The 27,519-nt window shown below is 44.2% G+C and overlaps 1 protein-coding gene across 1 annotated transcript in view; it reads left to right on the top strand.

Moving 5' to 3' along the window:
• Positions 1-19,560, top strand: part of LOC148661744 (neurotrypsin) — a 30,381-nt gene extending 10,821 nt beyond the window's left edge. Inside the window, exons 4-14 of the mRNA XM_088635924.1 lie at positions 519-657; positions 2,502-2,680; positions 4,852-4,999; positions 5,710-5,888; positions 6,782-6,923; positions 7,522-7,736; positions 8,481-8,622; positions 9,688-9,966; positions 10,485-10,607; positions 13,698-13,978; positions 15,292-19,560. Coding sequence (XP_088492050.1) covers positions 519-657; positions 2,502-2,680; positions 4,852-4,999; positions 5,710-5,888; positions 6,782-6,923; positions 7,522-7,736; positions 8,481-8,622; positions 9,688-9,966; positions 10,485-10,607; positions 13,698-13,978; positions 15,292-15,611 — 2,147 coding nt within the window. The 3' untranslated portion in view covers positions 15,612-19,560. The remainder of the gene's footprint in view (positions 1-518; positions 658-2,501; positions 2,681-4,851; positions 5,000-5,709; positions 5,889-6,781; positions 6,924-7,521; positions 7,737-8,480; positions 8,623-9,687; positions 9,967-10,484; positions 10,608-13,697; positions 13,979-15,291) is intronic.
• The last annotated feature ends 7,959 nt before the right edge of the window (positions 19,561-27,519 follow it).

Genomic DNA, 27,519 nt, shown 5'->3' on the forward strand with positions numbered 1-27,519 from the left:
ACAAGTATTGAGGTGCCAAGCCATGTAGAGCCTTAATGGGAGAGCAAGAGGATTTTGAAGTCGACAAGAAACCCAAAAGGAAGCCAGTGCAGGATAGGAGTAATGTAATCACTAGCACAAGACCTGGTCAGAATTCAGGCTGCCAAATTCTGGATATACTGAAATTTGTTTAGTGTGGATTTAGATACCCCCGTGTTCAGGGGAATACAGTAATCGATTCGAGAGAAAATGAAAGTGTTGACCAGCTTTTCAGCTACAGTTAGTGACAACAAAGGATGTAGTCTGTTGATATTTCTGAGGTGGAATAGGAACATCTGTTTGTCCATTGTCAGCACTGTCAGCTAGCATCAGCATGGAGTCGTGTCTGATATCTCCTACCTATTAACCTGTCCTAACCTAGAGTCTGATCTCACCAGATCCAGGTCCAAGGGGCTGATGGGTAATCTGTGTACAGGCATTGATGTCAAGTCAAGCAGCCATGATAGTCTCTTGACAGGTGTCCCCCTTTCTGCCCTCAGGAGCAGTGCGGTTGGTGGGGGGTTCATCTGCAGGTAGTGGCCGTGTGGAGGTGTACCTGAATGGCCAATGGGGGGCAGTGTGTGACACGCACTGGACTGATCGGGATGCCAGTGTGATCTGCAGACAGCTGGGAGTGAGGTATGACTTGCGACTGGAGAATTGCCCTTGTGTGGTTTCTACAATCTGACAAATAAATCACTTAAGTGCCATGCTACATTAAAGTGAGTACCAGTACTTTCAAATTAGTGGCTTTGTATAATTGCCCTGAAGTCCATGCTTGTGGTATTAAAATGTCAAGGCATATTTATAAATTAGGAACTTGCCAAAGCAGAAAATTATCTTTATTCAATGGGGTGTAGAAGCCAACAAAAATAATGTCAATAGAATAGCCTGCCCTCGTCAGCAACAGCTTTCCAGCAGCAGCAGATTGAATAAATCAAATTTAATTTAATTTTCTTAACTAGCATCATAGTTTAACAAGCATTTTGCTTTCTGCCTTAATCAGTCCATCGTGTACAATAAAGGCCTGGTGTCTTCTAATTTTTGTTGCACTTCAGTTACATAGTTGGTCTAATTATTCAATTAGTTGTATAATTGTATTTTTAAACTAGGTTCTGAGGTGCTGTATTGGTAACTGTACTGTAATACTACTGAAGAGAATTCCTGTATAAAGCTAAGAATGTAGTTATAAGGTTAATTGTTTAATTGACTGCTCAGGTTAGAAAAAAAAACAAAAGACGATAGTCCCCCACAGGAATTGAATTTGAGATGCCAGTGTACAATCAGTCCCTGTAGGTATAGGTCAGCTATATAGATAACTGTTCATTTGTAATCACACACATAATAAAGAACAATATGGACCCATAATACTTACCAGTCACATTGACCTAATTATCCAGTTATGACATTCATCAATAACAAGCTAACACCTTCCTGTTTAACAAGATAATCAGGAAGTAGTGCAGCCGACAAGCTGTCGTTAAATAAACGACAAGGAATGAATAAAACCTCAGTTGACTAAAATATTTCAGACTAATCAGAAAATAATCAGTGACTGCCAAATGAAGGAATTTGTCAGCTGTGTATCCATGATCATGTTTGGTACAAGTTGCTCATCATAATTTCTCAATACATGATCCATCACTCCAATATCCCAACAAGCACACATTGCCAATTGAATTTGTTAAAATGTCTAGCAGCTGGTATGGCAATAAAATCACCAATATCAATATCAATACCAATATTCATTCTTCCATCCATCCATATCAGAAAGCCACTAATTCTCAGCAAGGGTCAAGGTTATCCCAGGGCAGGACTATACCCTGGATAGGATATCAGCGTGAAGCAAAAATAGCTTCATAATGCTTATACTTTCCTCTCTCTTTCATCCAAAATGCGGGGGATTTAAAAAAAACAATCTTGAACTCTAAATCCCTTTCTAATACTTGCCTCCATAGATTATTATTAGTACTTTTACTACTATTAGTACTATTAATGACTATTAGTTATACTTCTATTGACTTGATATGGGCAACGTAAGGAAAACCAACACAGGAATGTTTCTTTAGTTCCCAGTTCAAGGCTAAAAAAATGTATTGTGAGTAAGCGAAAAGAAACTGGAATGTTGATTAATAATATTGACATAGTGGCTATAATGTGTATAGATGTTAAACAGTATCATGGTTATAACGTTATTATAAAAAATTTACCCTTGATAAATGCTGGTCACTTCTGCAAGAAAGGTTGTATAAAAGATTATATGTGTATTTATGACAAAAGAACAGTGATTGAAGCTCTAATCATACCGTTCCACATTAAACATCTTTTTACTTCACCTCTGGTCACCATATTGAATCATGTTTTTCAAATCTCTCTCTCTGTGTTTAATGCCAGTGCCTGTAATGCATGTCAGAATGTCCTCTCCCTGTTTTTATCACTTTCTCTTGCTTTTGTCTTGGCCCTTGCTTCCTCGCTGTCCGCAGTGACATTGGCACAGCGCTCCAACACTCTTATTTTGGGCCTGGTTCTGGACTTTTCCACTACGAGCGGTTAGGCTGCCGTGGTAACGAGAACTACCTTCTTGAGTGTCAGAGCAGGAAGTTCATCACCGGCGACTGCAACCATGGCAATGAAGCCGGGGTGGTGTGTGCCCCACCTGAAGGTAAGAAACGAGAAGCAGACTTTCAATAAGGCTAAAAACAGTGATCAGTCAAAGAACCGATGAGTTCAAAACAGCATAGAGGCTCAGAACATGAAAATATTCCTACAATTGCACATAATGCACTATAAAGACTTTTTGTATTAGTGTCAAGCCTTAACACAGAGATAACACAGCAGCAAAGCACTAGACTAAAACACATTAGTATTTTAATTAGTTATGCATCCTGCAAGATTGCACAGACAATCTCTTAGAAGTCTTACTTTCACACAGTGTCTGTTTGTGCTGTTAGAAAATTAAACCCAGAAATCAGATGGGCATTTTAATGTAGCACGTCTCCCTCTGACATGCACACATCCTAGTCTTTCCAGACGCACGATTGCAGACCTGCTCTTATTCCGATCCCTCTGATATGAACAGTTACTGTAAGAGCCTTTCCTGGGCAGAATGGATCCCGAGTGCTCTAGTATATTTAGAACAGCTGTGAATAATTCAGCCTGGAACATTAGGAGAGTGAGAGCTATCTGAGAATCCTGAGTTCTGGCAGGAGAGATTCCCCCTGGACACTCCTCATACGGCTCTCCCTCACAATAACAGCAGGCACACCAACAACACACAAACTGACCTCTTTTACCCAGTTTTGCACACAGAACTTAATTACCACAGTTATATGTTGCCAATTCATGATGAGACACTATTCAAAGCTAAATATTGAAACCTTAAAGCATTTTTAAGATGTATTTTTGGGAGTCATCATTTTTGGAATATGACGTTATAGACATTCTGTTAGTCTCCAGAAGGACTAGCAGGTATTGAAGAGCTTCTGCTGATTCATGATTCTGTTTGTTCTCAGAAGGAAAGTGACCAGCACTGCATTTAGAAAAAAGTCCATGCTTTTAAAATTCAGGTTAAACAAATCTTTTGATTATTTAGATCATGCACTGATGATTGACTAAATTAGTCAGCCAGTTTTCCTTTTCGGATATTAAGGGTTATAGTTCAAAAGCAGAAGTCAAAATTACAGAAGCAATAAGTATCCTAACCACCGTATTTGCTATTTCTCCCTGATGTAGATAGATAACTTTATTAGTCATATACAATTTCTTGCATGCCGTTACAGACAATACATTAATTTAAGCAGTGAGTAAATAAAAAATAAAATGTGCCTCGATCTATTTTTTTCATGCGAGGGAACACTATCAGTGAATGCTCATATCTGTCAGCTCAGTTTTCTGTGGTGTCAAAACATTGATGATAAAATAATGACTGTTTTCCTTTTGCCTGGCTTTCTCATTTATAGTGTCTACAAGCAATCGACAGCATAGATAAGAATACAGCAATCTTTCATTACTTGACTAGGTTTTCTCAACCATACTGTGACATCTGGTGACATACCATGATGGAGAGCTCTGTTGGTTGTGTAATGTGGGTGTATTATGCTTCTGGTTGCAAAGAGCCATAGGCTTCGCTCCAGGCAAGGGGACAGGATTTTAAGGTACTTTTTGGGAATGTAAACTAGTGCTTATTATGTCTGTGAGAAGAAGCAGAGGACCCACTGTGTGCTTTGACTCTTGACAGCTTGCAGAGGGTGCATCTAAAGCACCCTCTGTTTTAGTGCTTTTCTCGCCACTAGATGGCGCCTTCAATGTAATGCTGTATGGCAATTCTGGGTGCCAACAGCAGGTGTGGTTTCTGATGTTTCGAAACTGTGTTCAAGATATTTCGGTCACCCTTTTAGCATCTTAGGGAGGGCTGTGTAGCTCTATTCTCAGATCTCAGGGAATATTCACTGACCTGGATCATCTGACCAACTAGGGGTCATCGCCCTGTCTGCCATCCTCCTCATACACCTGCAGTGTGGGAATCTCGGAATGATAATGAAATGGGAATAAACTGGGTTAGAAAATGGTAAGAAAATGCGATCACGTTAATATTGATTCAGATGTCGCTGAGTGAGATTAGATTTTGCTTTAATATGTTCAGATATAATGAAAAACATCCTAACCCACCATGTTTTTGACAATGAGCACACAAAGAAATCCCTTATTGTCCTGATCTGCGTCTTTCTAGATCTACCCCGCATTACCATCAATGTACAGTTCGGAATTAAGTGGTTTGTGTGTAATGTGAGTGGCCAAGTGTGTGTGTGTGCTGACTCTGTGATGGGTTCTCAGGCTCTGGTGCCCCCTTGAGGCTGGTGGGCGGAGCGGAGGACTTTGAAGGGCGTGTTGAAGTCTATCACAATGGCAAGTGGGGCTCCATCTGTGATGACCAGTGGGACGACATCGATGCTGAAGTGGTCTGTCGACAGCTGGGTCTGGGGTACGTACCTAAATTCCGGTAGTCCTCCATGGTGGAATAATTCAGCACCTCACCTTAAAAACAAGCGACAGCATTCCCTAACTTCCCTGATTAGAGTTAAGGTCTGCAGGACTGAGCTGTCAGTCTCTCATCCGAGCATGTTGCTTAACCTCCCTCCCCCACCTCTATATACAAGTGCACAGACTATACGAGTTGTTCTCTACATCCAGCTGAAGCCATGCGCTCTCTTTTATCACTCCTTCCGTTATTACGAGGGGTGGGGACAGTGTTTTAATAGGGCTGCCAGCTCTTGTACTTGTGTTTTTTTTTGGGGGGGATCTTCCTGTGTGTGAAACCCAGGTCTAGGGGTGGGGTTTGTTTCAGCGGTTTCTGTGCATCAGGACCTATTGCCTTTGCGTGCAAACAAGACTTGGGTTTTTTTCCTGGGTTGATCCCTGTCATTTTCTGGAGTTCTTCTTAATCCAGGACAAATCTCTCAAGAGCTGACAGCCCTCTACCTTGTACTGTTCTCAGACCATTCTTTCAGCCAGTTATTCAGCTGAAAACCAACCAGCCACAGTAAATTTTCAGTCACAGTAAATCAACCAGCGGGGCTAGCAAGAGAACCTGCCTGGCCCATACTATTTATGAGGTCACGTGACCTTTGCTGCACAGTGTCCCAGAGTGAATTGAACATGATGTGTAAGCAGGCCGTGTGTCCCTTTCTCCAGGGGCTTACCGAAGGCCTGGTCCTGGGCTCACTTTGGCCAGAGCTCAGGGCCCATCCTGCTGGACGGCGTGCAGTGCACAGGCAACGAGCTCTCCCTGGAAGAGTGCCCCCACGGCGGCTGGGGGCAGCACAATTGTGACCACATGGAAGACGCGGGGGTGTCCTGTAACCCCTACACTGGTGAGGCCCACTCCCGCCACCACACACATGCACACCACAAAACTCCACTGAGCTAGACATGCATCACACACATTCCAGCAGGGAAACAGACACTCCCTTCGCACAGGCTTTATGACCTCCTGGAAGAAGCTAGGACCAGGTGATGGATATTTTTAGATATATAGTTAAATAATAACATGAATTCCTTGCATTTAAATAGCAATTGTATTCCCAAAGGATCCCAAATTACTTTAGCTATATGAAGGAGACCCACCTCTTCCATTACTGAAGTACAACACTGTCAGCAGTGGTTTGCAATTTCAGGTACAAAAGGAAGAGCGCCACCTACTGGGCCACCAACGCCAAATACAGCAGCAACCTGATTTTCCATCTCAGTACTGACCAGGCCCAGCATGGCTTAGCTTATATATTTGTTTTACTGTTTATATATTTGCTGTACGGCTCAATGTTATTCTACCTCTCACTGTTATTTAATTTCTGGCGTGTGTCTAGAATAGTATGTGAGTGGATGCTGTCTATTATTGGTTTTATGTCATTTGTTTGTATAGTATGAGCTAACAAAACCAAATTCCTGTCACTAGTTGTTACGGCAACAAAGTATTGAATTGAATTATGAGGCTGTGGTCATAAAACCTGACGTGGATCAAGTCTTATTTCATTCTTTGTGCTCTCGCACAAACACATGCATAGGCAGGCGCACACACACCTATGCCCTTTCACTTACTGGCAAAGTCATTTCCACCCCCGCTTTCACACATACTTATACCCACGAGTCCGCACCAAAGAGTTGCACCCTGACTTGCTCTGATTCGGGACGCCGGCGTCCGCTGTCGAAGCATCGCGGTGCTTGTGTGAGCAGCGCAGGGCCCCCCCTGCCTATCTGTGTGTGTTAGACGGCGTGGTGCGGCTGGTGGGGGCGGACAGCCCATGGGAGGGCCGGCTGGAGGTGTACCACGAGGGCGACTGGGGCTCTGTGTGCGACGACAACTGGACTGAGCTTAATGCGCAGGTGGTGTGCCATCAGCTGGGCTTCAGGTGAGACAGAAGAGCGTTTCTCAAGAAACGGGAGTTTCCAGGGCCTTGTTTTTTTTTAGTATTTTCTGCTACCTTAGTTCTACCAATCTATTTTAATAAAATAAACATTTAAACTGCTTAAATGGGCTGCCTGAAACAAAGAGGCATTGCACAACGTCATTATCATGACGATCTTGGTTAGAAGCATGTAAACTTCACTTGGTTAATCGTTTTTTGAAAATGAAAATTTTCTGTCACTGGATCTACGAGAGCACAAGTCCTGAAAAAAATGTATTTTCACTTCAGGTTTACAGTTCTGATGTCACACATAGAAAGGTTAAGTGTGCATTGTGACCCTTTACTAGAAACCAAGTTGGCATTTTTATTCTGTTGCAGTCCAGCTGGGATTTCTCCGCACCACTGGTATTTATTTACTTAACTCTGCTGATCAGCCCTAAAGTCTTTAAAGGACCTGCTAGGAAAATGACTTGAACTGGAATGCAATGGAAAGACCATTGTTACCTGCTAAGAAAAGTGCTGGTCTGGAGCGTTCTGCCCCCTGATGGCAAGTGTGTGTCACTGCCATTCCTGTTGTTGTAATGCTCTGTTTTGCCTATAGAGGGCGAGCCAAGGTGTCTGCAGACGGGGCGTACGGGGAGGGCACCGGGCTCATCCTGCTCGATGAAGTGCAGTGTTCAGGGAGCGAACGCTCAATCCTTGACTGTCAGCATGGCGGCTGGGGGAGACACGACTGCTCGCACGGTGAGGATGTGGGCGTGATCTGCGAGAGGGAGGTGGAGAGCAACAAGATCCCAGGACCACCACCTGCCACAGGTACACACAAAGCCGGGGAGAGCGGGTATACGTACACACACACAGAAGGGATGAACTGGAAGAGTGTGGGAGCTTACTCTATACATTCGCAGGCCGAAACATCAGGATCCCCCACCTGATTGGAAAGACCCCACCAGAAGCTATTCTTGCTTTTCCTAGCACATTATTATGCAGGGGTTCCTAAAACTGTGTCCAGTGAGTGTCTGTCCCCTTTATATAGGCACACTCTGCCATAGAAGAAATGGAGGATATAGAAATGAGGAGGAGGAGGGGGGCCACAAGCCTAAAATAGAGCAGAAAGTGAGCAGAGGACTTCAGTGTGTGACAGGCATTGGGGAGAAGGACAGAAAGAGCGAAAGCAACACAGGAGGAGAGAAAGGACGAGGTTGCAAAGGATGAGGAGAGAGAGAGGGAAAAATGAAGGAGTCAAGGAGAGGGGCCAACAGAGTAGTCAGAGGCCATCTGGGATATTCATTTGAAGATGAATGTCGGATCAACTAATAAGTTGGGAAGTTGTTCCGAGAGAGCGTCAAGAAAAACGCAGGGCTGTCTTGACAGAGAAGTCAAAAGGGCATGTTGCTGTGAATGAAGGAGAGGGTAACATGAGTGACCTAGAGACTGAGGAGAAGATAAGTAGCGTCTGTTTCAAAGTCCAAACAGCAGGGTGCCCGTTGAAAAAGAGAACACCTCTGTACAGCATGACAGCCGTGGCCCGTGAGAAGCTGACAAGTGTTCTGCTCGCAGAGCCGCTGGTTCGTCTGGCGGCCGGCGAGAGCCGCAGGGAGGGCCGTGTGGAGGTGTTTCTGGACGGCCAGTGGGGGAGTGTCTGTGATGACGGCTGGAATGACCGCAATGCCGCCGTGGTCTGTAGACAACTGGGATTCACGTAAATATCTGTTTTGCTTGTCAAAATGTGGGAATCCAAGAATTTTTGGAGCCCTACTCCATCAAATAGAGTTTGTGCAGCATATCATGGGCATGAAAGTAGTAGAGGGGATGTTTTCTTTAATCAGTGTGACAGAATGACCTGTGCCCTGCTTACTGGAGCACACTCACCCACAACTACATACACTTCACAACAAGGCTGCTGTTTAAATAAGCATTTCATTAATCTCACTGACTTTTACTAATTTGCATCTAATGATTTATTTCATGGATGCACACATGCAGGTTGATTGTTGGAAACACAGCAATGTAAAGTTATCACAACACCCATTACACACATACTTACATAAACAAACAGCATCGACCATTTACATCCCATTCTTCAGGCCCCAAGGAAACAGAACCTCAGCTGGAGGCTGTCTTTGTAGGTGCCTGCACAAAACAAATGTCTTATGGGAGGGACCTAATACAGAAAAGAGCCTGCTCTCTAACCACAGGGCAGATTAGTTTGGGGGGTCTGAGTAAGGGAATTTCAATAGTAGTGGAGTATAGGAGCAGTATGTGTGAGAGCCTTGTGTTACGGCTATATATTTTTCAGCCATCTAAATGTTTAACTACTGGGTGTTCTGCACATTGTTCATGGTTTCTGGGAGTGGGGATCATTAAATCAGTGCACTTAATTGCTACTGCTGGCCTGTCTATCATTTGCAGTATGTTTTGTGGGCGACCTGTACCCAAGTCTACCCACACCCAACACTGGGTTGTGAGAATAAGGCTATAATCTATTGTACTATTTACTTATCTTAGTCCACTAAGTAATCAAACAAATACAGAAGGGTTTGTGCTGGTTATGGCTTTCCCATAAAAAGAGAGAAGCCTCAGGGGCCTAATTGCCTCACTACTTTGGGTAGGCCTACTGAAAAGTCTCATCTGAGTAGGCCTCCTTCACAACAGTGTCCAGAGGGACAGACAGCCTGAGGAGAGATAAAAACTCAAGCAGGTGTGCCCACCCTTCCCTCTCTCGCCCTCTCCCTTGGCCCATGTTCGTTCTGTCTCTCCTCGGCAGTGGAGTGGCCAAGGCACGCTCCATGGCCTACTTCGGTGAGGGCCAGGGCCCCATTCATCTCGACAACGTCAAGTGCTCGGGGCACGAGGCATCTGTAGGTCAGTGTCCGGCGGAGGTACAGAACGGCCACAACTGCCGGCACAGCGAGGACGCCGGAGTGATCTGCGACTACACGCCCGAGACACTGGGGGAGAGTGAGGGGTCCCCCCAGTCCTGCGGCTTGCGGCCCAGTACTCAGCGACGCAGAAGGAGGATCATTGGAGGGGGAAAATCATACAGGTAGCCTGGATCACTCAGGAATCTCGGCAAGCCCAGGCACCTCAAGAGGTCCATTAGCTTTCAGACCACACCTGCACTGCTTCAGAACAACTTCCTTTACACAGCTGTTTTGTCCACTTTAAAGTTTTACAGGCTGTAGCCTCCTGCATACGTGTTGAGACCCAGTACTGGATATTTTGTTTTCCTTGTGTTGCCCTTATTATTTTTATTGAGTTTTCAAGACAAGTAAATGGCAGAAGTGAGAGAAAGGACAGACTTCAAATGAAGTCAGAAGAAAGAGGAGGGAGACAAAGGCATTAAAAGACTGAATTGGATAATGTGGTCATGCTGAATGGCCAATGTGATAGCTATATAGTCAAGTTTAATTTAGGTGCACTTTCTCAGTGGTTCTCTCCCCTTTTTCTCTCTTTTGTAGTCTCTCCCCCATTTTGTTCTTTCTTTTCTCATCTTATCTTGACCCCCCACGTACGTTTCTCTTCGTTACTCCCTCTTTCTCAGTCTGTTTCTTTCTCTGACAGGGGCGACTGGCCATGGCAGGTCTCTCTCTGGCTGAAGTCGCAGTCTAAAGGTCATCACCCGCTGTGCGGTGCCACACTCATCAGTGCCTGCTGGGTCCTGACTGCTGCACACTGCTTCAAGAGGTGAGCTGGCCCCCCCTGGTGGACATGAGGGGAAGTAGGCTGGTGTTCTCCCATGAGAGGCGGAGATCTTTCTGTTGTTCCACTGCTCAGGAGCACAGCTGTATTCAGGGTTTTTGGGCAATATCGCAGTCATGTCTGAGCACCTAGAGAGAAGTGACTTTCCTAACTTTCTTCCTATCTGATTCTCAGGCTTCTTTCCTTACACCATGTGTGTGTCTCCCTGGCTCTCATCACTAATTGTGTTCTGCTCTATGGATGCTCAAGCACCCCAGATATTTTTGGTTATATATATGTTCTGCTTCATATGTGTTTGGGAGATTGCCCAAGAATTGCGCTGGCACAATGCAAAATAAAAAATGTGCCTTGAACCTAGATTCAGCCATCAACTTATCTAATAATAATAATTCCTTACTCTCCACTCAAAGAGCTTTACAGGTAATGGGGAATCCCCTCCACCACCACCAATGCGCAGCCCCCATCTGGATGATGTGACAGCAACCATAGTGCACCAGTACTCTCACCACACACCAGCTATAAGTGGGGAGGAGAACACAGGGACTAAGCCTATTCATAGATGAGGATTATTAGGAGGCCAGGGTGACACCTCTACTCTTTTCAAGAAACGCCCTGGCTGGGATTTTTAATAACCACAGAGTCAGGACATTACTTTACGTCTCATCCGAAGGATGGCGCCTTTTTACAGTATAGTGTCCCTGTCAATATACTTGGGCATTAGCTTCTCGGTCTTCTGGCTAAGATCAAGTGTGAGCGCCCCCTACTGGCCCCACTAACACCTCTTCTAGCAGCAGCCTTAGTTTTTCCCAGGTGCTCTCCAATCCAAATACTGACCAGGCTCACATCTGCTGAGTTTCAGTGGTTTGCCAGTTGTGAGTTGCAGGGCTGCTGGCTAAATCATTATCTGTTAATTATGATTCAGTTGGTTTGTGGTTTAGCAACCTGTCATAATGAACTCATAAGCAGTAAGTAACAGACATTGGATCTGATAAGGTGTCTGTATCATCTCTGCCAACAACTACAAGTGAGCTTAGCAGGATATAAAGTGTATATATTTAAAAATTGGATACATTTGCAATTAGAAAACCAGCTACACAAGCCCAACAAGAGTACCTGCCCTTAATGTGACTTCTGGTTTCGAAAGCGCGAATGACCTGCCTGTCACTGCAAAGCTTGCCACAAACTAATGAACTTGCAAAACATGTCATGAGAGAAGGAAAACGCAATGCAATTTCAGCACTCCGTATTCATGATGTTTTCTGTTTCACTGGTTGCTGAACACTCTGTAAATAACTTCATTAGCAGGAGCACAACAAAGGAACGCGCCCTCCTTCACAACAGTGTGAAGCTTCATGAATGTCAGACGTTCTGTACTGGTTTTCACCATTAATGAAGGTAAAGGGGATGGGAAGAGAAGCGCTTCAGTAATTTTAGAACGCTCGCTCCAGGGATATTCATTTCCAAGCAGACTAACAGGAAAGCGGATTAAATAGGGATTTGGAGAGTTTAAGAGGAGGTGTGGATGTGCAGTGTTGTTCTGAGGTGAATGCTAGTTTAACTCCTGCATGTGTGACCGTTATGGTTCTACGCGGGCTCGTCCCCCCCGCCGCTCCACCCTGCCCGTTTTGTCCCGCAACACCTGGGGCGTGAACCCGCGTCTCCGGCGTAACGCAACAGGGAGCCAGCCGCATGAGCTAAAGGAGACCTCCCCCAGCCCAGGCAGCAGAGGTCCCTGCTACACACGGGGGGGGGGGGGGGGGGGATGACATCTTGTCCGAACTAGCTCCGCTACACATGGAAGCTAGATGCAGTGTGAGACAGTTAGTTGTGTGCTTTTGCTTCTCTCTGGTTTGGCACCCACCTCCTGGCCTCTGCACGTGTTTAACGTTTGACTCAAGAGGGTACATTTCACAGATAGGTGAAAAGGCAAGCGTGCAAAGGGCGTGAAGCTCAACATGAGCCAATAGTGTGAAGCACACTCTCCCACATCCATTGTTATGCTGGCTATTGAACACATGTTGCAGAGACAGTCTTGTGAAATCGTCTCTCTTATGTTGTGGCAGGTCACTATGACCCCGAGCTGTGTTTTCAGTTTCTTTTTGATGTTTTCCCAAGTGTCATTTGTAGTTGGTCCCCCATGTAAAGAAAGTCATCAAGCCGTCTGGCAAATTTGTAGTAGGACTGCTCTCTGGCCCATATGTATCCTGTACTGTCCCTCTGAACATTGTCTGCATCTCTGGGTTGACATCCTTACTGTTGTTTGTATTCCATCAATGTCTGTCTCTGACTGTCAGTCAGTGTCTAAGGTTTTTGTGCTTTTCCCTCTCTTCGCTCATGCTTTGGCTACTTTAGTTTCCCTTTAGGAAAACAAGAAAGTTACAACCACGTAGAAGCCATTCATCCTATCTAGCCTCTCTAGGTTATCAGCTTTGTCAAAATGGCTGGGTAGTTTGTTCTATACTCCAACAACCCTCTCTGCAAAAACTTCCCCCCATTCCCAGTTTTCAATATGCTTCTCTGAAGTTACCTCGTGTATTTTGATTTTACCCCTTGAATGGGGTCCTCTGCTGAAAGGTTTGGTTTGTTTGTCCTGTTGGTGCAGGACAAAGGGCCTTTTTCTGAGCCTGAGAGAAGGTACTGTATCTGGTTCCTCTTCTCTGGACTGATTCCAGCGCAACAATATCTTTTTTGTAACATCTATCCACTCACCACTTCTTGTAGTCGAGGAAAAGGAGCGAGCAACAGGCACAAAGCAGGACACACTCTGGACAGGACGCCACTCCATCACAGGGCAGGCACACAGACACAGACACAGACAGGCACACACTCACACCAGGGCCAGTTTTTTTCAGAAGTCAGTTAACCTACCAGTTTGTTTTTGGACCGGAGCACCACACAAACGTGGGGGTACGTGCTCATTCCACGCAGGTAGTAGCAGGAATTGAACCTAGGGACCCAGTGCTGCTTGGCAGCAATTTTGTTTGTAATACGATGGCCAACACTGTACAAGATATTCTAAATGTGACCCACCCGGGGTGCTGCAGTCACAGTAACAGCCTCTGTCCCCTCACTTAGGTTCGGCTCCGACCCCTCTCGCTATGTGCTGCGGCTGGGCGATTACCACACCGAGGAGCAGGACGACTTTGAGCGGCGCCTCTCGCCGGAGCGCATCGTGATCCACAAGAAGTACAGCCCCCAGGGCTGGGAGTACGACATCGCGCTCATGCGCTTACGAGGGCCGGAGGGGCGCTGTGTCTCCTTCAATCCCCACACCAATGCCGCCTGCCTGCCCGCACAGGGCAACAGGTGGGGCAAGAGACCCGCGGCCTGCATCATCACGGGCTGGGGCATTACAGGTACGCTGCGTCCCCCCTCCGTTCTGTGTCACACCTCAGGGCCTGTGTGAGGGCCTGTCTGTCGAACGTGTTCAACTGAAGTCAGTTCGTGTTTTATTAACGTCTGGGGGGAAGTTTGTTTTATGGCAGAGTCCGACAAAAACAGACAAACGTCACCAACAAAGAAGACTCAACAATAGTGTTTCACAAAATAAGAGTTAATTGAGAGTGAGATTGAAGAGGGCATATTTCCTGACGCTATCACCATTACCCCTGGGGACGCAGAGGCATGTCCCAGATGGAAGTAGTGTAAATTCACAATGGAGGGGGTGAGACACACACTCCATAATGCTCTTAGCCGTCTTTACAAACCCTTTGAGGGCACTTATGAATTTTTATGTTATTGGCCCAAATAATTCTGCTTCCTATCCTCATTATTTCCCAACCTTTTACCATTAAAGGTACTGAAGTGGCCTAACCAGCAAGTGAGGTGGCATGTTAATTGTTAATAAGTGATTTGTCGAAAACTGCTTTCAAATAGCTGAGCTTCCTAAGAAAACATTGTTGGACATTTATATACAGTAAATGGTGTTACAACATTTTTCTTATCTCAGGTTTTTCTCTATGACCAGTCCCAAGTACTTATAGTCGCTGACCACCTCTACAGTCTGACCATTAATTACAGTAGGCTGGAGGGGTGTTGCAAAATAAATTATAAGGTCTTCTTTTAAAGCATTTAACATCAAAGAGAAGAAATAGCATACCATGCCATTTAGTAAAAACATTTAGAATGAGCCCATGATGATTTTCTGAGTCCTTTAATAAGCTAACCAGGGCCGTGTATTCAGTAAACTTAATGAGATGCCTGTGTGCTCTTACCATAGTTTGTATACAAAATGTACAATAAGGGGAACAAGACACAGCCCTGTGGTGATCCAGTAGAAGTGTAGTGTATATCAGATAGCCATTTCCACACTTGGGCCTTTAAAACATATTTTTTATGATGTCTAGAGCCCATCTTAACATGTTACAGTTTCATTTGAAGTTCTTTGAGAGTTCCTGGACAAGAATTGTATTGAAAGCAGATGAAAAGTCAAGGTTTAGGTTTAAGGTCAGAAAATCTCAGATTAATAACATGAGAAATGTTACAGATCAGGAATTTTGGATTTCTGGCCGTTTCCTGAAGGAAGAGTTCAGTGGGCCTTCAAGAACATGTTGGCTGGGTAGCTTGTTCCAGACTTGTTCCAGTTCAGATTTATAAGTGCGTTTGGTCACGATGCTGTCAGACCGTGATGTGCTGCAGTGTAATGTCTTTCTCCCTCTCTCTGTGCCAGACTCGGAGTACTCTCGCACTCTGCTCCAGGCCTGGGTGCCCCTGCTGCCCGCGTGGAAATGCCAAAAACGATATGGCAGCCGCTTCACCAGTCGCATGCTGTGTGCGGGCAGCCTCTCCGACCACCGGCGGGTGGACAGCTGCCAGGGGGACAGCGGGGGCCCCCTGGTGTGCCAGGGGGAAGGAGGGCGTTGGGTCCTCACTGGGGTCATCTCCTGGGGTCATGGCTGCGGTGACCCCAGTTTCCCAGGAGTGTACACAAGGGTCAGCAGGTTCTTGCGCTGGATTGAACAGGTCACAGGGAGCCCTGCGAAGAACTGAGACTGTGGTGTCCCGAGAACACAACCGACACCTCTGGGCTGGTGGGGAGGGGTACATGCAGGGTGGGTTGGGGGTATGGGAGGGTCATGGCCTGTCTTAGCTTCAATACTATCATTGACCTGAATTTGTGCACCAAAATCCTCTGTTACGGACATTTTAAGAATACTGATCGGTTCCTGTTGCTACATTTCATACAGTAACTGCAAACTGGTGTCCAATAGAACAGAACAGAATGTACTGTAGTTCTGATGTGAAAATGAGACTTTAGTGTGAAACTTCAAATACACTTAGGTTTAAGGTAAGAAAATCTCAGATTAGTAATATGAGAAATGTTACAGATCAGGAATTTAGGATTTCGAGCCGTTTCCTGAAGGATGCCAGTGGACCTTCAAGAACATGTTGGCTAGTTAGCTTGTTCCAGACTCTCGCAACCCTTTATGGACTATCCTGTGAGATCTGGGACAAGAGGGCACTGTTGTGATGCAGGACAGGGAACTAGAGGTACTTCTTTGTCCAAAAAAGTCTTACATTTTGTGAATTACTGTACCTGGCTAGCTGCTCTCTTGCAAGCTCTGATGCCCTAGCAACAGAAAAGTGCAAATGTGCAAGATTAGCCTAAAAACTGTGCAAGGAAAACTGTTGGGAACAAAATAAGTAGTGGCTATAATTAGTTCAACCAAACCACAGTGATTAGTGGGGAAAAAAATGTTATAAGAGTTATTTTGATGCAGATTTTAGGTGAATTCTAGTATGTTATGTCTGAAATAACATTTCTCAAGGGGATTGGAAAGCATTCACTGTTTATGGTTTTAAACCTGAGCTCTTTTCACATCAATAACATTCCACAGTCATGCATGCATTACAAATATACTCCTGTCTGTTACCTCTAATCTAATACACTTTTCATCTGTTTACAACACTTAACTGAGCCAAGCTGCAGCTTCAGACATATTGTGTGCTGGAGATCACTGTGCCTAGAGAAAAGCAAATTTGGGGAGAACAGATGAAGGTCTATCAGATCTTCTCCTAATGAACCTAAACATTTTGAAACAGGCTTGTTTCATTAAAGCCACATGCCACAACTTGGAAAGACATTCAGGAGAAATGTGCTGGTCCTTCTTTTGAAATATTGAAATTACACATTTGGGTTTATTCTTTCCTTCCCGGTGCATTAGGAAAGTTGTCCTTCATCAGTTCATTCTGGTCCAGATGCAAGTGAGGCTTAGGTGAAGGGCTGGGTGCTGTCAGTGTTGCTTTGCTCTGACCTGTGCAGTAACCTCCTTTGTTGACTGTAGATCAGCTGTCAGTCTGTGGTTGATCTGTAGATGATATGCTGTAGATCTGTGGTTGATCTATAGGTGATATGCTGTCAGTCTGTGGTTGTTCTGTAGATAATCTGCTGTTAGTCTGTAGAGGAGGTTCAAAAGGTCTTTGCTGAAGACCCCATGTCTGTCAGCTGGGTCTGTATCCTATAATGCAGCACTGTGAGGGTGCACTGATCGCACTGCTTGTCAAGAAAGCACAGGATACACCCCTGTATGTGAGCTGGCAATTTGTCAGGTAGTTTCCAATCACTGCGTAAGAAACTCGAAGTAGCCATTTTTCATTATTGAGCTAACCCGCAATGCATTGATTCCAAAAAGAAAAAACACATTTGAACAGGCATGTCATTTTTGCATTGTTTGTTTTGTCTGGGTAGGCAGTGCCTAACCTGACTGCACATCCCTGAAGTCTTCATACTGCACCTGCAAACAGGCTTTGCATGATTAGAAACCTTTCAGAATGAGCTTTAAGTATGGGGGAAAACGTCAGTCTGTGTCAGTAGGCTGATCACAGCTCCATTCATTTTAAATCGATCGCATGGCACATAAAATTATCCACTTAAATGACATTTGCAGTTCAATCTAATTGTAAGGTGACCTTAAATGAATGTTACCTGTGTTTTAACAGTTTAACAGTTGCTCCAATTAAGTTAGGGCACAGATGACTACGGTAGCTCTTTTATTGAGTCTGTTTTGCATCTGCAGTGATTTACTGTATATCCTCTTTCTTCTATATGCTCTCCCTGCTGCGCTGTACTGGGACCCTGCGAACGCAATTTTTTGTCAGTGGATTTGTGAGGTCCAGCACTACAGTGTTGTTCAGAATGTTACATTTCTAACCATCTCACCCAATTCTCAAAGGTCCTTGTGTTTACAAATAGGAATACTTGAGCCAAAATGAAGTCAAATAGTTTCAGTATTCAGCTGCTCTTTCACTTCCATTGCACATTCCTGTTATTTAAATATGGAGTTTTTGTTCTTCTTTTTAAAGGTTCAAAATTTCCTTTAGGGTTAGGACTGTTAACATTTCAGAATCCTCATTATTTCCCTTTTGTATTCCACTATATTCGTTTACAGTATTTTACAGTATTTTTGTTTTAGGTTAGCAGCTATGAACTGCTATGAGTAGAACATCCAGCAGGTGGCGATTTTGTGTATTTCACCAGGCTGTGTGCAAGTAGTCGGCGATAATCCTTTGTGCTGTATTGTAATTTTGTACTTTTGCCTCCTTCTTTGTTTATTTTAATTGCACTTTCTTAGACATACCAGTTGCTCATTGATATTTTACCATTTTTAAATGGATGAAACACAGATGTTAGGCAACGTGGTCAGAAGCCTAGATTTTACCAGAAAAAATCCATCAAAAGTCATCCGTCTTAGTGCAAAGTGAGGATGACAGGACTGTAACATCTCTGCATTCCTAGTGCAGGAGAACCACAGTTCGATATAGTCCTGTGTGGAATGTGGTAACCGAATGTGTTTGCCAAGTTCGTCCTGTCCAGTGCCGCTAGTTATCTGGTCAAGACACAACCATGAAATGATGTTTTGTTTCACTGACCACCCTCATCTCCGAGTGGAATGAGCAGAAGGAATGTGCTCACTTCAATTTCCTGTCATCACAGAATCCCTTTCCTGTGATTTCTTTTTATACGATCTGTTTAGAAGGTTCAGTGCTCCCTTCTCTCCCTCACTTCTTTGCACTCTTAATATAGAAACAAAATCCTGTGGTTTCTTCAAAGTGTTTGTGTAAATACTTAGAGCTATTTATGTTTACTGATGTGAAGTCTTCATGCATCCTGGTGTAACCTGAAGTTTTCGAAATGAGGACCCAGAGCATCTCTTATACTGGGAGGTACAACAGAACAAGTATCAGGAGGACTGAAAGCTCTGAAGGGACGTCCTGCATGGAGCTGCCATTGGTCTGGAGAGTTCAGTGACATTCACAGAAGCCCTGATGGGACTGAGTCTGAGCTGATGGCCAACTGCTCACAGTGACTGGATGAAGCCCAGCTTCCGTGTTCCTGCCAGGCAGAGGGGTGTGTTGTCCAATCCCCATCCCCTTGCCAGGTCCTGTGTGACTCCAGAAGGGGTTGACCTGTCTGAGTTCTAGCAAGGCCTGGGCCTGCCTCCTCTTCAAGGGGTGACCACCAGACATGGTCCCTTTGTCACAAAGGCCACCATAGCAGATATAGGATTCTAATGCATCCTGACCCATCTGGATTCTGCTTCTTCTTCAGACAGCGCTTGATCTGGCATGTCCTGACTGCTAAGAGCCGAGTAATGGGCAAATACAGAACTCGCAGTTCATTCTCGACTGGGCTGTGCCTCAGAGCTCAGGGCAGGTCACTGACATGGCCTTGCATTTCTGCCAGTTTGATTCCCACCTTTGGCCTGGTACGCCACGCTTTTCTTTGGTGAGCTGCCACAAGTACAGTAGATAGAGAGAGAGAGAGAGAGACCTGGACTGTCTAAAGATTAATTCTGGTTGCATGCAGTACTACCTGCTATCTGTCTGGTCCCCTGTATTTACAGTAACCTTTGCCTCATACTATGATTTCTTTGGATTTGTAAAGTGCTTTGAATATTTTCATGTGAGAAAGGTGCTAAATAAATTAGTCCTAATTGTGCGTCTGGTGTGAGAAATTGCCCAGCTTTATACAGAACCTCTTGCCGATTCCTGTGAATCTTTGTTTAGAAAGTTCAGTGAGTGCACACGGTCAATAGATGACAAAAAAACAGTCTATATTTAGGCTTTCTTTTATACTGAGTTTCTTTATTAATACCACATGCACTGTTTTGGGATTCTGCTCAGTGTTTATGTGGCTCAAATCCAAACATACTGACATTGCTGACAGCTAGCACTTGTAGCATTTGTTTAAATTGACAACATTCAAATAATGTTTGCCAATTGTAAAGGGTGTTCATTCTGCCTAACCTCTTTTTGCTTCACAATTAGTCATACATGTAATCTTTTTTTATGGAGTCTTTGAGGCACTGACCTGAGAAAACATTGCCATAACCTTGGATCTCATCCAGGGAAGTTGTGCTCAATTGCCTTTAGCGATGATATGGTGCAAGACTGTTTTGTTTCACAGAAGATGCAGTAAGTAGGTGTAACAGTTAACTCCTTATCCCCAACTCCTAGCAGAAACAAATTGTAAAGAGAAATAAGTTTTGTGATTCATTCTTGCCTGTTGTGTACTTCAAAATCAAAATATGGAAATTAAAAGTGTTTGGAGTTCTGAACAGGTGTTCCACCATTCTGCTATGGGGAGAGTGGGGGACCATGTATTTACTGTACATTGATGACATTGTAGATCTATCTGGCTATTCAATAGTGTCATCAGAGACACACACCTCCTGGTGACATCATTGTGCAGTTAAGGGGCCATCTGTTACTGGTCGTTGGCCCAGGGCTAGGGGTCGGTTTAAGGTGAGGATGGAGTTTTAGGATAGAATTAAGTTTAAGGTTGGGACGAACGTGAGTAGAGAAGGTATCAGATAAGCTATGTTGCGTGTGTGGTGAAATAAACCAAACTGTTTTTAGGCAGTTGTTACATTGGGGATGCTGAGAGAACCATGAGGGATTACGGTTGTTACTGTCGTTATGCTGGGTTCATCTTCACTGTAGGATCCCCATGTGGACATATCCAGACACCCTGCATCCGACTTCAGATTACCACTTAGAACTAAATGACGTGGACTGGGATCTACACCACCAGACTCTCAGGGCTTCTGGGATCTGAGTGCATCACGTCCTGCTAGCTTTGCAGAAGACAGGACAGTATAAGTGCGTATTAAATCAATTAGCACAATAAATGTAACATTACTTGTAATAGGGTAGAGCAAGTAACTCTTTTTCTTAGAGGAAACAAAAGTATTCAAAATATGTTAGAACACAGGTGCTATCCATTTTAGGCAGGTTATCCTATATTTTGTTTCTGTTTCATATAGAGAAAACTCAGGTCCCTTAGTGTATTTTCTGTGGATGTGTTCTAATTTTGAGCTAGTGCAGTACCTTCATTTAACTGAAGTGAAAGGTGTTAATTGCCATTTCCCATTTTAAGTTGCATACAGGGGAATTATTCCACAGCATTTCATCAAGAAAAATAAATCTCCTTTCTAGGTAACCATTCCTTCCACGAGTTGCATTAGAGAAAGAAGAGTCGTAATCCCCCCTCTTCTGTGACCGGCATGAGAGAGACAAGGACCGTACGCGCACCCTCTGAAACACACTGTTGGGATATCTGCCCTTGTTGCACAGTGAAGCTCCACAGTGTCTCGAGCAGTTAGGACCCTGGCAAACCACAGAGGTTGCTGTGACGGGGCAGGCCACAAATTTCCTGGTTTACCTAACCCTAGTGTTGCTATACCAGTTTTGCATTGCCACTGTCACGACCGGTTCTTTCCGGGCCCTATGCAGACGACACAATCCGGAGTAGTGAGGAAACACTGGGGGAAAAGTCATGCAGGAGATGGGAATGGAGACAGGGGGCGTGTCCTTGGTGCGCAGGTGTCCAGGGGGAGTGAGTCTGGGGCAAACAATCCAGGAAGAAGTCCAAACGGGGAATCCAAAACACAAGCATAAGTCCATGACCAGGCGATCCATCCAGGAGATTAAAAACGGGAACTGGGTCGGGACCGGCAGGGAGAACAGGAACAGAAAGTTAAAAACATAATGGAGCCAGACGCATCAGGACCATGGCTCACATGAAACGGAAGTCAATGTAGACCCCCGATTATCGTTTGCATCTGGCTTTTAAGGGGGAACGGAAAAGGGGCTGGAATAAGGATCAGGTGCGGGGAATGAGGCAGAACGAGGAAGGGCTGGAGCGCCCTTAAGAGGAGCGTTAGCCCTTCCAGTTAGTGATTGTGACAGCCACACACTGCTGGAAGACAAGGTAAAGTAAAGACAAGGTTAAGTAAAAGATAATTAATACAATTATCAGCAGACATACATTGTCTCTGTGCTCCACAGGTAATGAAGCAAGGAAATGGCCCCTATGCTAGAAATTGGTCCTGAAGGTCACTGTGTTGTTTCTATTGCCCATGGAGCTCTTCTGTTCTTAATACAGTCTAATGGGCTCCTGTGTTGTTCCCAGAATTCCCCCTTTCTTTGAATAAAGCCCTTGGAGTTCCTGTGCTGTCAGACCCCCGAGAGCCCTTCTGCTGTTAATTAAGCCACAATACAATTAATACATTTTGTTGGACTTCCTTAATATAGCCCTTGGGATCCCTCTTCTGCTAATACAGCCCCAGGACCTGGGATACCTCTGTACTTGTAATCGGATCTCTGTGCTCCCTCCTCTATTAATACAGCTCCTTGGGCCTCTGTTCCATTTTCAGACCTCCTGGGGCCCCTATAAATTTGGAAACAAATTATTTTAAAGGTGTAATCAATCCTCCCAACTGTTTTGTGCCATTTCTGTACTTTGGTACAGTTGCTAAGTTTAACAAGGTGTTTTTCCAGACATGAACAAGCTGTATGTACAGTGGCTATTACAGGCACCAGAGACTGGTAATAAAGCTACCACTGCCAGCAGTCACTCAGGTCGGGGGCAACACCCCTTGATTGGAAAACTTCTGATGTAGCACCCATCCATAAAAAGGGAGACAAAAGTAAACCAGTAATTCCAGACCACAAACGTTTACCACCGTGACATGTATGGTTACAAAAAAGATCATTTGAACTAGACTCATTTCTAACCCTTCTCGTGTTTCTTATAAGAATGTAAGAAAAGATACAGAAAGAAATACACCCATATGTGGTTCATGCAATATAAAAGACAACATGTTCATATAAGAACATGAGAGAGGTTACAATTAGAATAAAGCCCTGTTATGTATCTTCTAGATGGGTTCCAGAGCAGGGGTATCTTTTTTTTTTATTTGGTGTCCAAAATTGTACACAATATTATAAATGAATCAAATTTAAAGTAGTGCTTATGATTCATGACACATGACACAAGCTAGGAGGGAGGCAAAAAGTCTCGACTTTAATAACAGGAAAGATAATGCTACAGATGCTGTCCCTGTAAAACAGTCTTCAGCTGCATTCTGTGGAAGACCAAGTGAGAGGAACTCTTGAGGAGGGTCAAGACGGTGACTGTGCGAGGGAGGGGTTTTCTGTTTGCACCTAAGACAACTATCTTTCTGCAACTTAAGCCTGTGATTATTCACTGGCTTGTGTTCAACCAGAGAGAGATACAGATTTCAGGATGCCAAATGGAATGTCCCTGTCCTGTTTTGTTGGGGTTTAAAAGGTTGCTGTGATTGTCCTGTGCCCTGTGTCTTCCTTTGATATGTTAAAGTCTCACCTACATTTAATGTATAAAAGGGAAAGTGTAACTTCAGTCAAGCGAGCATATGTACTGAGCGCTAGGGGAAACCCTGACTCTGTGATATACTCCCCTTCAGCTGATTGAATAAAATATCTCTGTTTGACGATCTCCTAACCTGAACGAAGACTGCGTTTTTTTCGACAATTCATCAAGGGTCAGGGGTTCCTTCTGCACTCTCAGACACATATAAAAGTGTCACAGCATTACTTCCTCTATGTCATTTCCTTGTTTGATTACACAGCCTGGCTCCCGCCTCTATTTGTGTTTTGAATAAATTGCCTAATAGTTTTAAAGAAGTTCAAGTAGGTGGCTGCATCAGCATGCGCAGGGCCTCAATGGAACAAGTAAAGATTTATTTCCTGCTGAAAAGATTAAATAATAAATTAATAAAAATTAATAAAAATAATAATAAGAATAATAATTCACAGCCGAAATGTTGTTTCTTTTTTTCGCTTTTCAGCAGGGAATAAACTTTTACTTTTGCTAACAGTTTTAAAGCTATGCAAATAAGTCTCCTTCCACGTGCTTCCAGGTCCTTTTGCAATTCAGCAGAGTGTGAAAAGGGCAAAGCAACACAATTCCCTTTGTAGTTCAGGTGGGTAGCTGCATCAGCATGTGTAGGCTGCAAAGGAACAAGTAACAGGTTTATTCCCTGCTGAAAAGAGAAGAATTCTCTTGGATCCATTTGCATCCGTGTGAAACTATGAAAGTGGTACTTCAGCGAATTGGATTGCGTCAACAGGCAAGGACAAACGCGAAAAACATGGGCTATGTGGGTTACGTCCTGTATGGCACTCCAGTCCATTGTAGGGCATGCGCAGACAACGATGAACACAATCACACCAGGGCCAATTTTCCCAGATTCCCTGTTAGCCTACGTACGGTATGACTGTGTGAGGAAACCAGAGCACCCAGAGCAAACTCACGTGAACATGGGGAGAAATGCAACAACTGAACCCAGGGCCCAAGCACTGCAAGGGAGCAGTACTGTAACTCCTGTACCACTATGCTGCCCACACTTAAATAATTCAGTTATTTATTTGCTAAAGCAAACTAATTTAGCCCTTTCCATCAGGTCTAAAGAAGGCAAGACTCAGTAATGGCCCTGGAGATTCTGAGCTGTGGTCTTGTTTGGCAACACTTGATTCCCTTGTAAAATAAAAAAGCAGTAAGAACAGGATTAAACAGAAGGTTTAACTGTATCAACAGCTCCGTAAGGACAGTTGTGCCAACTGTGGAGGCACATAAGGGCCTGAATTTTGATGAGTAGACAGGAAGAGAGAAGGAAGACCTGGGCCAAGTCACCTGAGGACTGAGAAACACAGGCCAGTCGGCTCACACACGTTGTCTTGTAGTGATCAGTGTACTGGGCAATAATTAGGCATTTGTATTTTGCTCATGGCTGTCAATACATACGGGTGCCTGACTTCACACCACATATGTCACTGACAGTATACAACAGCTTTCATTTCACGGAAAACAACACAACACAAAATGATTCCAAAGCTTTTCTTCCAAACGCTTGGCATGTTTACAGGAATTCTGAACAGGCCTCTAACAAACGTCATTCAGCCTGAGTGTATATTTAGACTGCTGGTAACTGCTGAGGCCTGGATCGCTCCTTGGCCTTGAATGAAGCAGCATGCGAGCACAATGGCAAAACCTCAAGGAGCAGAAACAAAGCCAAATCAAACGGAGTGACTCGCAGCACACTATCTCTAATGCCTGCAAACAAGTGGCAGCCTCCAAAACGATATCTAGCCATTTTCAGGAAAAATATTCCTTTTGTTTCAGCTAGCTAAAAAAAAAGCTTGTTGAAAATGTAGCCTCTTACACACTACATAGTAAATGTTGGAGCGGGTACCTGCATCAGTATGTCATCACTGCAAACGAACATGTAAAGGCTAATTCCGTGCTGAAAAATAGAAAGGAGAAACACAACATTTCAGCTATTGAGCCTTTTCCAGGTATGAAACATATCAAATGTATACATATCTTTCATCCTTACTATTTTCAGTGTTTACTAGTACACACTCATCACTGTCGATTGGAGAGTCTGATCGTAACCACAGTCCTGAAAAGCACTAGATTCACACTGCATTGTCCCTTTTGTTCTGATTCCATGATGACTAGTATACCCTGTCCAATTCAGACAACGCTGGACTGCCGGAGGATGGCAATATAGCGCAGTCGATAGCATTGCTACCTTGCAGAGTTGGGGCCCCTGGTTCAATTCCTGGGTTACTATCTGTGTGGAGTTAGTATGTTTTCCCATACTAACCCCATACTGTTAGTATTGGACATTCCAATCAAAGAGCTTTACAGGTAATGTGGACTCCCCTCCACCACCACCAATGTGCAGCATCCACCTGGATGATGCGACGGCAGCCATAGTGCACCAGGACGCTCACCACACATTAGCTATCAGTGGGGAGGAGAACAGAGTGATGAAGCCAATTCATAAATAGGGATTATTAAGAGGCCATGATTGGTAAAGGCCAATGAGGATGCCAGGGTCACTATACTGGGGCATTAGGATTCACACAGACACAGGGTGAGTGCCCCTACTGGCCCCGCTAATACCCCTTCAAGCAGCAACCATAGTTTTTCCCAGACGTTTGCTTAGGAAACATCAGTCCTAGTGTAAGTGAGGGCATGTTTGTGTCTGCATATGGACTGGCTATCTATCCAAGGTGTATCCTGCCATGCAACCATTGCTTGCAAGGATAGGCTCCTCCTCCACTGACTCTGTATTGGATAAAGATGTTAGAGAACGGATGAATGTATTGCCAGGGTAATAATAATAATAATAATAATAATAATAATAATAATAATAATAATAATAATAATAAAAAATAATAATAATAATAATAATAATAAAAATTGCTTACATTTATATAGCGCTTTTCTGGACACTCCACTCAAAGCTCTTTACACTCTTTGCACTTCCCTCCACCACCACCAATGTGCAGCCCCACCTGGATGATGAGTAGATAGGGTTTAATGGAGAGGGAGCTTCCATGAGCCAGCACTGTAATGAATAGGGAGCACAAACTTTGTCACAAACTGGGAGCACAATATACTATTTCTAGCAGAATAAAACATTTCATGACCTCCTCTGATTCCTGATTTCCATTCAATAGAACACCTCTGGGAGGAGTGGTGAATCAGAATGAGACCTCAGAGATCAAAGCCTTTCATTGCCCTAGAAACTGCAGTGTGGCAGGGCACAAGGACTTTCAAGGACTTCAGTACTCATTTAAGGCAGCACTCTATTAAAAGCATTGCAAACAGCTGTCTTCCAGTGTTATAGCACAAGTATTCTGACCTGTTCTGTGGTGTTCCTTTTTGTAAAATTGCAAAATAAGGCAAACATATTTTTTCTCTCGCAAACTTGAGCATAGGTGGCGTCTTTCCGGCCTAAATGTACATTATCAGGCCTGGAGAGATTACTTATATGATTATAAGGTTACTATAGAGTCTGCTAGATCCACCTACTTCTCTCACATCATTGAAAATCACCAAAGCAATCCCAGACATCTTTTCTCCACCATCAACAGACTGCTCAAGCCAAACTGCCCTACCACATTACCTGCCTCATCACAACTTTGCAACACATTCTTAGATTTCTTTAGTTCTAAGATTGACAACATCCGGCATCACATATTTGTATTCTCTCGAATTGACTATTGCAATGCTCTACTCCCTGGGGTATCTAAATCTACTCTGAACAAGCTGCAGTATGTCCAAAATTCAGCAGCCAGAATCCTGACCAGGTCTAGTGCAAGTGTTCACATTACTCCTATCCTGGAGTCCTTGCACTGGCTTCCGGTCAAATTCCGCGTAGACTTTAAAATCCTCATGCTCACCTATAAGGCTTTACATGGCTTGGCACCTCAATACCTGTCTGAACTTTTATCGCCCTACTCCCCACCTCGCAACCTCCGCTCTTCAAATCCTGCCCTCCTTACTGTCCCCCAAGCCCGTCTACATTGTATGGGTGACAGGGCCTTCTCCTGCTATGCCCCCAAGCTCTGGAACTCTTTGCCCAAGGATATTAGAGAGTCACCTTCTCTAAACTCCTTCAAATCCAGACTCAAAACCTTCTTCTTCAGAAAAGCCTTTACTTAACTGGTTCCATTCTTCACCCCTCTGCTCTTCTTAATACCACCTTCCACGGTCTCCTCTATTGTTATTGTTGTATTGTTGTAATTATAATTGTGTCCTATCTTGTGAAATCTTCTT

Source organism: Lepisosteus platostomus, chromosome 6 (genome assembly GCF_059453375.1).
Source record: "Lepisosteus platostomus isolate fLepPlt1 chromosome 6, fLepPlt1.hap1, whole genome shotgun sequence".
Taxonomy (NCBI): Eukaryota; Metazoa; Chordata; class Actinopteri; order Semionotiformes; family Lepisosteidae; genus Lepisosteus; species Lepisosteus platostomus.